The sequence below is a fragment of the Xenopus laevis genome, chromosome 1L (genome assembly GCF_017654675.1).
Source record: "Xenopus laevis strain J_2021 chromosome 1L, Xenopus_laevis_v10.1, whole genome shotgun sequence".
In the NCBI taxonomy this organism is placed as follows: domain Eukaryota; kingdom Metazoa; phylum Chordata; class Amphibia; order Anura; family Pipidae; genus Xenopus; species Xenopus laevis.
In genome coordinates, this window is record NC_054371.1 from 160,259,889 (window position 1) to 160,274,711 (window position 14,823).

The 14,823-nt window shown below is 38.7% G+C and overlaps 1 protein-coding gene across 2 annotated transcripts in view; it reads left to right on the forward strand.

Moving 5' to 3' along the window:
- The first annotated feature begins 261 nt into the window (after nt 1-261).
- The window catches only part of LOC108715734 (unconventional myosin-XVIIIb), a 292,122-nt gene continuing 277,560 nt past the window's right edge, over nt 262-14,823 (forward strand). The window contains exons 1-4 of one of the 2 annotated variants that reach the window (XM_018261163.2): nt 275-391; nt 11,436-11,552; nt 13,732-13,875; nt 14,690-14,722. In XM_018261163.2, coding sequence (XP_018116652.1) covers nt 11,514-11,552; nt 13,732-13,875; nt 14,690-14,722 — 216 coding nt within the window. In that variant the 5' untranslated portion in view covers nt 275-391; nt 11,436-11,513. Of the gene's footprint in view, nt 392-11,435; nt 11,553-13,731; nt 13,876-14,689; nt 14,723-14,823 lie in introns of both variants that reach the window. The other variant, XM_041566121.1, reaches the window with a different exon arrangement.

The window sequence follows — 14,823 nt, forward strand, 5'->3', positions numbered from 1 at the left end:
GTCCTTTCCAAAATCTGCAGGTGACTGGATGAAAGCCATATAAAATGGTAAGTGAAGCTAATTTGGTTTCATATAAAACACAATTAAACTAAATAAATCTGTTTTTCTTCTACCACTGCATGGTCTTACTCCAAGACCTGTCAAAATAACTTCCCCCCCTCTTCAAGCTGCCATAAGCTGGCATGGATATTTATAGCAATGACTTGTGTCCACTCAGCTGTCCCTATCACACTAGAGATATTTGGAAGGGGGAGGGTGATAGCAAAGATTCACTGGGAGTCCTAACTTAGTCACTTTCCTGTTGCCTGCTCTGCTCTGTGGGACCCTCTAGCTGCTCTTCCCTAAGGATTATAACTCTGTGCTCAAAGAAGACACGGATTTAGAATAAAAGGTAAAGTGTTTGGTCCTGATCATTCTTATTCGTTGAGACAATTAATGCTCTCTCATAGGTGTTATATATTGGTGATAATGAAGCATTTTAAACGTAACAGGGATTTCCTTTTCCAGTTCGGGCCTTCAGCATATACTGTATTAGGTAGTGGGAGGCAATGGATGGAAATAATATGCCTTCACTGAAAAGCTCCTTATTGTCCATATCATTTTTTCCACAAAGGGGCATTATTGTGTGCATTATGTTATGGCTATTAAACTGTGTTGAGGAAGCCTGACAGAGTAAATTCAAAAGAAATGTACAATTATCCGGAAACCTGTTATTCAGAAAGCTCTGAATTATGGGAAGCGGATCTTCCATAGACATCATGTTAATCAAATCATTCATATTTACTTTTTCTCTGTAATTATAAAACAGTACCTCATACGTTATCCCAATTAAAATATATAATATTTAGATATAATTAAAGAAACCCAAAAGTTTTTCCAGGAATTATATTTTTAGTAGGCTTAAGGTATGGAGATCCAAATTACAGAAAGATCCCTTAACTGGAAAGCCCCAGCCCAGAGCATACTGGATAACAGATCCCATAGCTGTACTACTACTTGGTGCTTAAAGGGTCACAAAGCAAGACTGTGGCAGTAAGTGAGGGATTGATGCTTTGCTTGACACTGTTAGGTTGGGCCCTGGGGGAACCATACAGAGAAACTCAATGGCTGAGGTGATGGTTCTGTGCTGTTCTGGGGCCCCTACATTGTATATGTTTGTTTGTGGCAACACTTTGATTAATGTCACCCAGAAAATGGCTGCTTCCTTGTAATGTAATATGAATGTAATTGGGTAGACTTGTTTTTTGTTTATTCAAGTTAATCGGTGAGAACAGAGTGACACCCAGTTTCTTACAGAGGTGCAGATCTGTCGTTTTTTGCAATTCATTTGTGTGGAATTATCGTGGAGGAATTGGACTGAGGCTGCAGGTTGTTGTGGTTCATTACTGACAGGAAATAGGCCTGTCACACTTCCTGTTTGCACACTGAGACATGGCCTTCATTACACCTGCCATATTCCTACATTAGTATTGCTCAGTGTGCATTGTTAATGTCTTGTGGAGTTTCATTAACGTCTGCTTGCGAGTATAGGTGAAAGCATAAATAAAGCAGCAAAGCTGAAATGTTAAACTATGTATAGCTCTGATCCTCCAGTTGTTGTTTACCTAAAACAGCTCCCAACATTGCCTGAGCCCTCAGCTGTCAGTAAGATGTTGGGGGAAGGAGTACAACAATGAAGTTCAGCAGCTGGAGGGCCTCAAGCCGGACGCTTCTAATTGTCTAGCTAAATCACACAGCTACTGTAAAATCATCCCACTGAGCTCCATTTCATTGTTATAATGAGAGTTTATATTAATGACACATCTGACACAGAACTTCTCATGAAAAGCAGACTAGGAAAATGCTTTCTGTTGCCTTGCTTTTAAGATCTGACATTAGAAGTTGATTGGGCTGGGACATAAGACGTGTGTGATTATTCTGGGCCTCTGTGTCATTCAATATAGTCAGATCTCACTAGCAAACAAGTGAAAGCTGTACATCAGAGCACTTGCCTTGCCAGTGCAGATTTTGACATGAAACAGGGATGTTTTTCAAAATGTAATTCCCAGGGGATGATATTTGTTTTCCAAAATGCCCTGTTTCCATATGGTAAGACACATTTTTATAGCCAACCCACCAATGAGCACTTAAAATTGGGCTGCAGCATGCTTTGCTCTATGGAAGCAGGCCGCACCCCAAAATCCATAAACAGGCTTTCAGTCCTATACATAAATGCTAATAGACCGTGAAGTCAGGGTTGGTTTCTACACTAAGGAGCAGATTTATCAAGGGTCAAAGTGAAATCGAAGGAATTTTCCAAGTCAAAAAATTCGAAATTCGAAGGAATTTTTGGATACTTCGACCTTCGATGTGAAGTAAAATCGTATGACTATTTGACCATTCGATAATCGAAGTACTGTCTCTTTAAAAAAACTTCGACTTCAATACTTTGCCAACTTAAACCTGCCGAAGTGCTATGTGGACCTATGGGGACCTTCCAGAGCATATTTCTACGTTTTTTGTATTCGAAGGAAATTCATACGATCTTATGATAAAAACGTACGATTCGAAGTATGATCTGAGTACGATCGTACGATGCAAAAAATCCTACGAATTCAACTTCAAATTTTGTAGTATTCAATTCGATGGTCGAATTTCGAAGTATTTTCCACTTCGAAATTCGACCCTTGATAAATCTGCCCCTAAGTAAGGAATTTTAAATAGATCATAGTCAATTCTGTCAAAGATGTTTTTCTTGTTAATACGATCATCTGAATGCAGGCAGTGTAGTGTGTTCAGGTTCTGCAAAAATGAGAATTTCTGGATAGTTACAGATTGGGTGCTTCACTGATCTCTGGTACCTCTAAACCTGACTAGGCACTAACACTTTGCTATAGTATAGGAATCATTATGGCCAGAAAGCCTCTATCTGGACGCTTCAGGTGGCTGCTGTATCAAGAGGGCTCTTCAAGAGTTATTTTTAGTGAGTGGAGAATTAGAATGCTCAGCAACTAGACAAGCACATCACATTAACTCCTTCTTTGCCAGCCCACCCAACAAAAGAAGTTGTTTTGGCCTGTTTTAGCAATCACAGTTTTATTTATATGATATATGACTTTTATTGAATTGTAATGCATTTATATGACTTCGGGGGGTGGCACACAAAAGTGGACTTGGTTGGATATTGTAGCAGCATTAAATGTTTAACCCTGGAAAATCAACTAACACAGAGTTCACATATATCTGAACTCCAATTTCAATCCAAGATATATTTTTTTAGATCAGAATGTTTGAGTAACAGTGTTACTCCACCTTTCTGAGTTCGACTTTATATACTGAATAATGTACCCCTTATTGTAAAATTTACAGTAAGTCGCCAAGAAGTTCATGACCATAGGAGTTCCAACTGTGTTCTGTGCTTTCTTGTGGCACAGTGAGTACAAACTAATAGAAAGATTAACGCGTGAAAGATCCACAGCAGGGGAATGCACAAGCTAGCACTCATTGTGAGGGTCCTGCTTTCTCCTGCACTTTTGTGCGTTCCAGGATGAAACAGTCTATTCCTCCTTATTGGCCGAATGCAGGTGAAACACAACTGATGCTGTAGCCCCTCCATAAAAAATGGAAATGCTGGCCCACATGGTAGTTACCAGCTCTCACCATATTATGTACCCCAGACAACTAACCTTTCTCTTTTACACAAAGGCTGTTCGACCAGACGGCCATGTGTAATTAATGAGGAGCAGGTGTAGGAAAAGAGAGAACACAGCGAAAGAAGGAGAGGACATAACCCAGAGAGAAATGACAAGACATGTTTGTACATTGTGCACATAAATAAAAATAAAGTGTCATGAAGTTTTGCTGCAAAAAAGGAGGAAAAAGTCCTAATCAATGTTATTTCAATTTATTTAAGAAGAATCTGCTTTTGTGTTAAAGGCACAGAGACCTGCTGTAATATACACATCTACATGTTACAGAAACATAGTTTCTCCAGGTCTAGTAACCCAAAGCAACTCATGTCCTTTCACCGGTAGTTGCTATGAATTAAAAGATAAAGAAAGAGTTAACACCTGTGGAGGGCTGCGGGCATCCATTTGTGGTTATAATCTCTTACCTTACACCCCAGACCAGTGCTCCTCTTTGCAAGAACTTGCCAGCCCTAGATAGTACTCTAGAGAGCCACATATTATTTTCTGTCCTGGGACCTATGCTGTAGCCCTCGGCTGCGCACATTATCAGCATTGTAACAATTCAGCTTTTTTTTTACTCCGCGTTCTGAATTAACTTTATTGCACATGTGTACTGCCAAGACCAGCTGGGAAAGGCAAAAGGATGGTGATGTGTTGCTTACTAGAATGTCAACATTATTTTATGAAATTGTCAGTGTTTTTTTGCTCTTGTAAATCTGCTCCCTCACTCATGCTCCCAATGACCCCAGAATCGTTCTCTTTAAAGGAAAATTGTCCCGAGCAACACATACATGTTTCTCTATCTATGGTCATTATGCCTTTAACTGCTATTATCTGCTTCCTAGGATTAGAGAATATTAGTGTGTGTGTGGCCATAATGGAAACTGATATTATTGGTATTTATTTGCTGAGAGATCACACCAGCTTTTTCATGGTGGATGCTAGTGGTGCCAGTGATGTAATGGGGAACCCCTCCAAAAAAAAACAAAAAAAAAACTTGTACCACTCTCCATGCCACTTGTGCAGGCAGGTATCTTCCTTCCCCTCCCCCTCCCCTGCAGTTACAGGGTCTGCTGTAGTGTTGTACTACTGGCTTGCACTCCAGTGAATGGCTGCCAGGGAATTACATTTTCTAATTTGATGCAAATTTAGCAGAACCATAGTGAAGCAATTCTGTCATCACATTATTGCTCTATTTTTATCATCTCCTTTAACTTTAGCACAAGTTATGTGCTGTTTTATTTCTGTCTTATTCGTGGATCTGGTTTCTTACATGTATATCTAAGTTCATTAGTTTTCCTTACACAGCTCAACTAAATGTTATTTCCTCCACTCTCCTGCCTAAATCTCTAATGGCAGATAAGGACAGCAGCATTATCCTTTGGGTTACTTACTGCATGACCATCATTATATTTATGGTCTCCCCCAATGGGTAACTGCTTACGATGCACAGATAAAACATTTGCACAATTAGAATTTTCATATGGGTATTTAGACCACCCCAAAGATGCAAATAAATAATGACAAATACTGATTATATAAAAATACCTATGTTTAAACAATTTTAATAGCTATTCCCGAGGCAAGGAATTATTTCCTGATGGACACCAGTGGTATTCACACCAGCGCACAGCAGGAAGGCCCCTCCCTGAGCAGGAAAACAAACTGACAAAGGCTGTAATTCACGACCATTTCCAAAACAGCTGTTTGGTGCAGTGCTAGTCGGTCAATATGTTACAGAGCAAAGCACTCATACATTTGTCATACAAAGTAACACGATTCAAAGGTGAAACCTTTATTGGCTTAGATGTTTTATGATTACAGGTTTTAAGAACATTAAAGCCCCTCCCTGAATCTCTCTAAAAAAGGAACTCTAATGTTCCAAATGCCAAAATCATTGTTGATGATTATAAATCAATATCTTACCTAGGCAACAAAGATATGTCATTAATATCTTCTCAGACTCAACATACACCAGCAAAAGACAACAGGGTGTTACAAAGAATAAAGCAATTAATGCTATAGCAAAGAGGGTTCCAATCAAAACATTGGGAATCCTAACAAGTCACTCATTCAACACTTCAAAGCAAAGTGCTTCTATCTGCTGAAAATAGTTTTAATCAGTTGTGGTGAACAAAATGTCCCATGTGCCATAGGCCTCAAATATTATTATAGCTGTACTCGGGCTGCTATCACTGGGCAGCTACGTTTGTACAGTATTATATGTAGTTAAGAATAGGGGGCAATCATGAGAAGGAGGGATGGACAGTGCACGTTTCATATGAAGCAACAAGCTAGCAGCCAATTAATGTTACTGTATGAGCCTGTTTTTTCTGCTGAATAGTTAATAAGTACTATTTTTAATAGCACTGTGCTTTTAAAAAAAGTTTATTTTTCTCAATCTGATTTTAGATTTTTTATAAAGAATGAGATTAACCAAGTCCTGTGATCAATAAGTAAGAAAACAGTTACCCACTTAGTTCTGTTCATCTATAGCAGGGGTCCACAACATTGTTTTTACCAGTGAGCCACATTTAAATGTAAAAAGAGCTGGAGAGCAGCACAAGCATGAAAATCTTCCTGGGAGGTACCAAATAAGGGCTGTGATTGGGTATTTGGTAGCCCCTATGTGGACTGGCAGCCTAGGGGAGGGTCTGTTTGGCAGTACACCTGGTTTTTATGCAACCAAAATTTGCCTCCAAACCGGGAATTCAAATATAATCCCCTGTTTTGAGGCCACTGGGAGCAACATCCAAGGAGTTCTAATGGTTGGGAACCACCAATCTATAGTGTACAAAGGAATGGTTTTGTCATAGGTTTCAATATCTCCTAGAATTTGTACTTTCAGTTGATTGTTTAATGTAGTGTCTATTATATAAGAGGCAGAGACTGGAGTGGATAAAGGAGACCACTCTATACCTTCTACAAAGTTTCTTCTACTATAGATTTATCAGTTGTTTATTTAATTTTACACAGCATAATAAATAGGCCCCATAGATGTCTGTGCTGCATTCTTCGATATTTTCTCCCAAGAAGAAGTTGCACTATTCAGGTCCCTCTCCCAATTGCTCATGTAGGGGTGAGGGTAAAAAGTGAGGGCCTTGTAAATAAGCAGAATATACAATCTAGTCACCGATCAGTCCCTTTTGTGTATATCCCCTCTTTAAATTTCCACTGTGGTGTGGTGAGTCACATTTGTTATATATACTCGAGTATAAGCCGACCCGAGTATAAGCCGAGGTACCTAATTTTACCTACAAAAACTGGGAAAATGTATTGACTTGAGTTTAAGCCTAGGGTGAGAAATGCATTTTAGGACATCTTCAGTGGAACACACACTCCTGATCCCCGAAAAACATTTTAAAAGTAGCCCAAAAATAGCCCAATTCCTACACCAAAAATAATCATACTAAAATGAAGTAAAACAATAAGGTTATCAAATCAATTAAGTGTCTGGAATTTTCCTACATTAAAAACAGGACATTTCCCTGTAAATTTGGACAGATTTCTATATTTATTTATTTACACACACACACACACACACACACACACACATATATATATATTTTGCTCTTTGTGCACGCAGTGTTGTACCATAAACAGATGAGCATCCAAGTGGGTTAAAGAAAAACTGGTACATTTCACAAGTCTAAGCCAAGGCAGTTTGTCAGCAATGGCGAATGGGTTGAAGTCTCTAATACACACACATTACACATATTTATGGTGCGTCAGGCTAGCCATGTATATCCATCAGTGAAGAGTGTGTGCCATACAGGGACAGCAGTAATTAGGCATGGTACACGGCTCCTAACACAAAATGGAGGCTTTAAAGGAAAAGGAAAGGCTGGAGACACTTGGGGGTGCCAAACGGTAGGCACCCCCAAGTGATTGTAGCGACTTACCAAAAACCCAGGGCTGGTGCTCCTATCAGGAGAAATCTGCACCAGCCCAGGGTTATAGGAGTGAGCACCACTGGGCTCAAATGGGCAGACATGCAGTAAGCTGGCAGTTGGATGGGAGCAAGGGGCTGAAGGAGAATTCCATGTGCAGAAGTTTTTTCTTTCATGGGGCCCAGCCCTTAAGAGTTACTCCACTGCTGATGTATTGCCATTGCTGACAATGCCTCTTTTGGGAACACTCTTCGAACAATTTCTTCAAAATGTAAAAAAAATAGTGCAAATGTCACTAGTATGCTCCCAAATTACCATCTGATGCATGTTTGTCTCCTTTGTTCAGCATAGTGCCATCTGCAGATATTTATGGTGTTAGAGACTATTCTTTTTATGGCTACCTTAGTAGGGTAGCAGGTGTACAATGATGAGCAGACACTGCATCATGTTTGTATTCCTGACATGGCTGGAGATTTTACTGGTTTAAGAGCAAGAGCTCATTCTGAGGTAACCACTGGTGAGTTTTGTGCCCTATATTTAGAAAATGCATTATGTGGAATTCTGAGCCTTTAGCTCAGGACACACATTTGGCAACCCATATTGAAGGAGGGCAGGATTTAATATCTAGCTGGAATACTCTGTATCTTGCCAAGACTTCAAAGTTAACTTCATGTGTCATCACAGTGTCCTTTGGCAGATAGGTAAGTACAGTAAACTTAAGAAACTTAGGGGCGAGTCTTAGAAATTTAAGATTGTCAGTCTCTCCTAAATAATCCCTTTTAATGGGCACCTGAAACATTGGAGATTAAATGAGAATAAAGCAGGAATAAAGTTCACAGTAATCTATAATTGTATGCAGGATCAGACTGGGCCGACGGGACACTAGAAAAAAACCCAGTGGGCCCCGGCTCTTGTGAGCCCCGCCAGACCCACTCCCTGATTCATCTTCCATCTAAAAAATAAAATAAAAACCACATGCACGCAGCAAAGAAGACCCGCGCGAGCACGACAAAAAAAAAAAATCACATGCGGGGTGCAGGGGTGGGGCCCTGAGACAGCAACACCGGTGGACCGCGGGCCACCCAGTCCAACCCTAAATGTATAAACACGTTATTTATATTTTACCAGCAATTTTCAAAGCGCTAATTGAAGCACCTAATCTGACGGACTAGGCATCCGATTTACTAAAACGTGGTAAATTTTTGTGCACAAAAACTCGAATAAATGCTATGCTATTGCTAGTTTACTAAAAAGTGAGAAATATAAACTCACAAATATTTTGTTATAGAATTATTAGATCGCCACTTGCATTCACTGAAATTAACGCAATGTAAAGACTTAGCGCTAAATTTACTATTCAACAAAGTGTCCCAAAGACAAAAATGTCGCCATCGTATTTGTAATAGTTTATCACAACCTTTGCAGTGATGGTTAAATACATTTTCACCAGAAAATTCTCAGGGGCAGGACATATACAATCAATCAGTGGGTTGTCTTGTGTGAAATGGCAGGTATATTTATGATTTCTGTAAATGTATGGTTCTATTGGCAGGGGGTTCAGTTTCATTGTGATTAGCTAGATTACACTGTGCATTTATATGATGCCAACAGATTGATTGGTAAAACTTGTTTATGGTTTTTGTTCATATGATTCTATTGGCAGGAGGTAAGGTTGGTAACTGGATGGATTGAACTGTGCATTTATATGATGCATACATGTTTCATTGGGTAAAATGTGTTTATTATGTTGTTGATGGTATTTTCACAATCACTCAATAAATTTATGGAATATCTGGCCCTAAATGTGTCATTAAAAATGCCATAACAAATGCCATAAAACAAGGCTATTTTATAGAATAAATATTCGCAAACCTACGTATATTGTCACCAGAAAATTTAAATATCAACATAGTGGTTTAAGTTACATTAAACTATGGGGCTCCTTGACAATGTAAATAATATGGTGGATCACTGCACCAGAGGCCACCCCTTCAGAGTAGAAGAAAAGAACTTTCATTTGAAGCAACGTAGGGGGTTCTTCACAGTCAGGACAGTGAGGTTGTGGAATGCACTGCCGGGTGATGTTGTGATGGCTGATTCGGTTAATGCCTTTAAGAATGGCTTGGATGATTTCTTGGATAGACAAAGGCTATTGTGATACTAAACTCTATAGTTAGTATAGATATGAGTATATATAGTTTGTGTGAAAGTAGGGTGGGGTGTGTGTATGGATGCTGGATTTTCATTTGGAGGGATTGAACTTGATGGACTTTTCAACCCAATTTAACTATGTAACTATGTATGAGCACCACTAAATGTAGGGTGGGTATAAAATGTCCCAATTTCTATGCAACTCCAAGGCAAAGCCCCCACACAACTGAAGGTTTGCAGAGACAAGCAAACAGAGGTTGCCGTTGTTTGTGTGTGTGTGTGTGTGTGTGGGGGTGAAATACATTGGTGAGTTCTTAAAAGTGAGTGCATGTCCACATGGTGGGGGCACCAGCATTTCTGTCCTACTGGTCCCAGTGAGAGATATATATATATATATATATATACAGTGTATACGTCATACACTTAACTTAAATCTGGTTTCAAAAACTAATTATTACACTGTTTTGTAATATTTTATGTACCTAGTACATTTTCAAAAATTCGAAAACTTAACAGTTTTATTTTTATTTTTCTTTTGAGCTCTAATGGTTAATACAAGATAAGTATTAGGTATTGTTGGTAGTTCAGTATGTTACAGTTCAAGGCCAATAAGGCTACCTGTTTTCATTAGCCATTATATCCTGTAAAGGGCTTTTAGGCACTGTGACTTGATTCAAATTTGTTAGTGACCTCCTACCATATTTTATCAGTTGTTGACTACTTTTTTGTTTTGTTAAAGTTGGTTCTCAGAAAGTTGTGTGAAGTTCTTGGTGTGCATCCAAAGAACATGCCCAGGGCCTAGAAGATTTGTTATGAAACTGTCGTATAACCCTCCTGCTGATTCCTTCTCTCAAACCATCATTCTTGGTCATATGCAACAAAGATCCAACAAGAAAGCAGTTTCAGGGTTCCTGATGATAAAACTAAAAGCTGACCGTGACAGAATGATAGAATAATAACACGATACTTGCTGGTTGTAGAGATCTATTGTAGCCTGTAATGGGGCTGCCTAAAATGAGAATGTATAAAAAAAAGGTGATGTGCCTTTGTCAAAGAACTCTGTCATGGTTTTCCACAGAAACTGTGTATTTGCTCATTTTAGTATTTTTTTAATGAACTTACTCTTGCTACTTACAGCCTAGAAGACTGGCATGGAATAGCCAAAGTATCATATTAACATAGTGAGTATGGAAAAACACTAATAAGCTCATTTTTTTGCAAGAAACCCCCCAACCATACTGATCCTAGGAAAGGACTTAATAAAATGCCATCAACTGAAATTATACCAACTGCTCATATACTGCATACAGAGATCCCAAGGCTAATTGCACACATGGTGTTTAGATCTATTAAATCTGTTAGATCTATGGTTATTCTTCAGGAAGAGTGTGCCCAGTTGACCTAACGTCTGCTGACTGATGCATCTGCAATAGTGGGGGGTGGGGTTGGATTGCTGTAAAACAGAATAATCTGCCAAAATATGTGGCACTTGCTAATATTGCAAGTTTCAATTAATGGGGATTAATGTAGTTGATCAATAATGTCAATTAAAAGAAGAGTGCAAGTAATATTTCTTTCTAATTCTATGTTCTTGTCTCAACAGGAAACCATTGTTTTTAACATTTAGATGAATGATAACCTTAAATATATCTATTGTCACTTTTACTAATGAAACCTTTTTTTCTTCTCTTGTTCTCTTCCACATTCCCTCCCCCTGTGTGTCTAGTGTTGACTCCAGCCTAATGTACCACTCCTGCGTGTATCACCTCTGAATCAACAAGGCACCTTTTCATAGAGTATAAGCATGGCTATCTCATCACGACTAGCACTTTGGGAACAAAAGGAAAGTCCTGTGCATGATCACCATACATGTGGTGCATGATCACCATACGTCAAACTAGTGCATGCTCATTCTAAAAGAAATATGATATTTTATTCATAACAAATTACAAAAAAATGTGGATTTCATTTAAAGTATCTGGTGTTATAGAAAAAATAGCATAAAATAGCATAAAATAAATGACACACTTTTTTTCAAAACACGAATACATAATTGTAATCGGTGCTCTCCGTGTTTATGATGCTTGTGTTAATTCAAACTTAAGCACAACAACGCAGCTCCATAAACATGCCATTTATTTTACACAACTTTTCACACCAAAATCATCCTTATATACATGCCTCTATAATACAAAACATCTTGAATGCAATAATAATAATTTTGGAAATTCCAAAGAGTAATTTGCAGTAGCTTTAAGTTTGAAATGCATTATCATTAATAACACACATTAATACTGTCTTTGCCTGCTTGAATGTACATTTGTCCTAATAATATGTAGGAATCAGATGAATTTCCCTATTACATTCTATTTTATGTTAGTGTCACAAGCCTCTTTTCCTTTAACAGAGATAATCTGACATAAAAGCCTATTAGTTTAAGTAACTGAAATGACTAATGGGAGAAATATTGTGACCATTGCAATGCTCTTGAACATTGTATTCTTGTTGCCTATGCTACTTGTTGCACCCCTTTACTAGATGAGGGAGCAGTTGCACTGGACTCCCAACACTCATGCAAGCCTCTACCAGCAAGCACGCCAGCCATATCCTGCATATATTTATATGCTGAATACCAGAGATTTATAAACTGTTTTATTAACACCACACACAAATAATTACCCAACGTTGTTTACAGTTTAGGCTTTTCAGCAATACTCAACATTACTCAGGGGACCTCAACTGGCTTTAAAGGCAAAGCCAGGCAGAGATGAATTTGAGTGTGCCACTGGACTAGGCATGCTATATACTGACTATCATTTTTCTGCTACTGGATCAACTCTTGAACATTGTAGGAACTGTATTGTACATGTTCTCAGCCAAATTTTCTGTATGTTAATAATGTATGGGGCACTAGACTACATCCACACAGACCCCCTTCTAGGCTACTGCTGGGTCCAGATGCATGCAGATCCAGGTACATGTGCATCCAAGCTCTCTACGCCAGGTTGAGTTTGATGCACCAGTGACGTCACTGGATCTGCATGCATCTGGACGCATGCACATGCCTTACCTGCCTTCTTTTCACAGCAGGTGTGTCCAACAAGACACAGCAGTGCAAATAAAAATAAAAAGCTAGATGGGCCCCTGATCACACTGGGCCCCAAGACTATAGCCTAGGGTAGCCTGTACATTAATCGGCCCCTGCTTTCCAGAGATCGACTGCAGGATTTTGCTTCAAATGTCAGGAAAGAGCATCTGGCAAGGGGAAGTCATATTTAAGACCTAATTTGATTTAATGTATCTGGTCCTACAACATGATTAGTAGAATCAAGCTGTAGTTGAATAAGTACCCATTTTTTCCAGGCAGGCAAGTTCTACATTGTAGCAGGAAATGGTCAGGCTTTATTGGTGGGAAATAAAACTGGCAATTTCTACTTATTTTGTACACTGAAGGACAGTATTGCATGTGCTTGCTGCTTCTGATATGATAGCAGATGGTTAAGATGCCTGCATTCCCAAGATGCATTTCCATACAATGCAGTACATTGCATTACATTAGACTCCCATGCTGTTAAATTAGATATCAGGAATTAAAGCAATAGTCACTTACCTATAAGGGCTCTTACACAGGGACGGTTTTACCTGTGCTTTCTTCCGTTCAGCCGCAGGGGAGCGCAGGAGTAGACACACTCAATTATTGTCAAGGGGGCTGTACTCACACAGACACATGCATTCGCCGAATGCAGGTGAAATGCAACATGCTGTGTCCCACCTGCGTTTGGCACTTACATGCATCTGTGTGAGTACAGCCCTCTTGACAATAATTGAGTGCGTCTACTCCTGCACTTCCCTGCGGCTGAACGGAAGAAAGCACAAACTCGGGAAGAGTGTGAGAGCCCTAACAGTAATCCCAATGTTTGCCAAATGATTTGAGACATCTATTGCATGCAGCAGAACACCTCACCTAATCACAATCAACAACAGGATTTTATTTATTTATTTATTTATTTTGATCAAAACAGATCAAAGAAGAAGATAAGAGGCCGAAAGTTTCCTCCCCTCCACCCTTGGTCTCTGTAATTCCTGGGGGCTTCATCAAACAGTTGGTCAGGGAAACAGAAAAAGAAGCAAAACAAAAAGAGAAAGAACAGAAGGAAAAGCCTCCCGTGAGTATGCTTCATTCTGTGCAGAGTTCACAACAAACATTGTTATCAATGCTGCATAGAAGGCAACATACATCCACTGATAAAGGATTGAGTCACCAGCCACACAGCATGGCAACAGAATCAGGGACTGAATGAAGAATTAATAAGGAACTTTTTATAATTTCTGGTATACAGTACCAATCAACTTCTTTAATGGAGTACATGTTTTTATCTTTTTCAAACATATTTGTGCACTCCAGAAAAATCCTTTCTGCAATCTATTTATAAAGCTTTGTTAATTATGTGGGGAAGCTACATCTGTTGTGTCTACTTTGTTTAATCTCACTTAGGGGCAGATCTATCAAAGTTCGAGGTGAATTTTCTAATGAAAAAATTGGAATTTCGAGCTATTTTTTGTGTGCTTCGACTAGGGAATAGTCCAAATTCAATTCGAATTTGAAAAACATTAGAAAAATTTGAATATCAAAATTTATCATGTACTGACTCTTGAAAAATTCGACTTCGACCATTCACCATCTAAAACCTGCTGAATTGCTGTTTTAGCCTATGGGGGACCTCCTAGAACCTATTTGAATTGGTGGTCTTTGAAAAATCCAAGTTTTTTTGGGAAAAACTATGATTCGAATTCGGCGAATACGGACCTATTCGACTTAATTTTGGTTGGTCTTTTTGAATTCGAATTCTGAATTTTTTTCAATTCGACCCTTGATAAATATGCCCCGTAGTGTTGCTGTGTATTTACTATCCCACTTTATTGAGTTAACAGAGTCTTGATCATGCGATTCAATTACTGTGTCTGTCTTTTAATCTACAGGTTAAACAAGAGCAATCACAAGAGAGCATACGGGTAAACACATTTTTTAAAATATTATTTTAAATTGAATTTGGATGGCATATTGCACATTTTGATTTAAATGTTCAGAAAAAATTGTTACAGTTAAATTAATA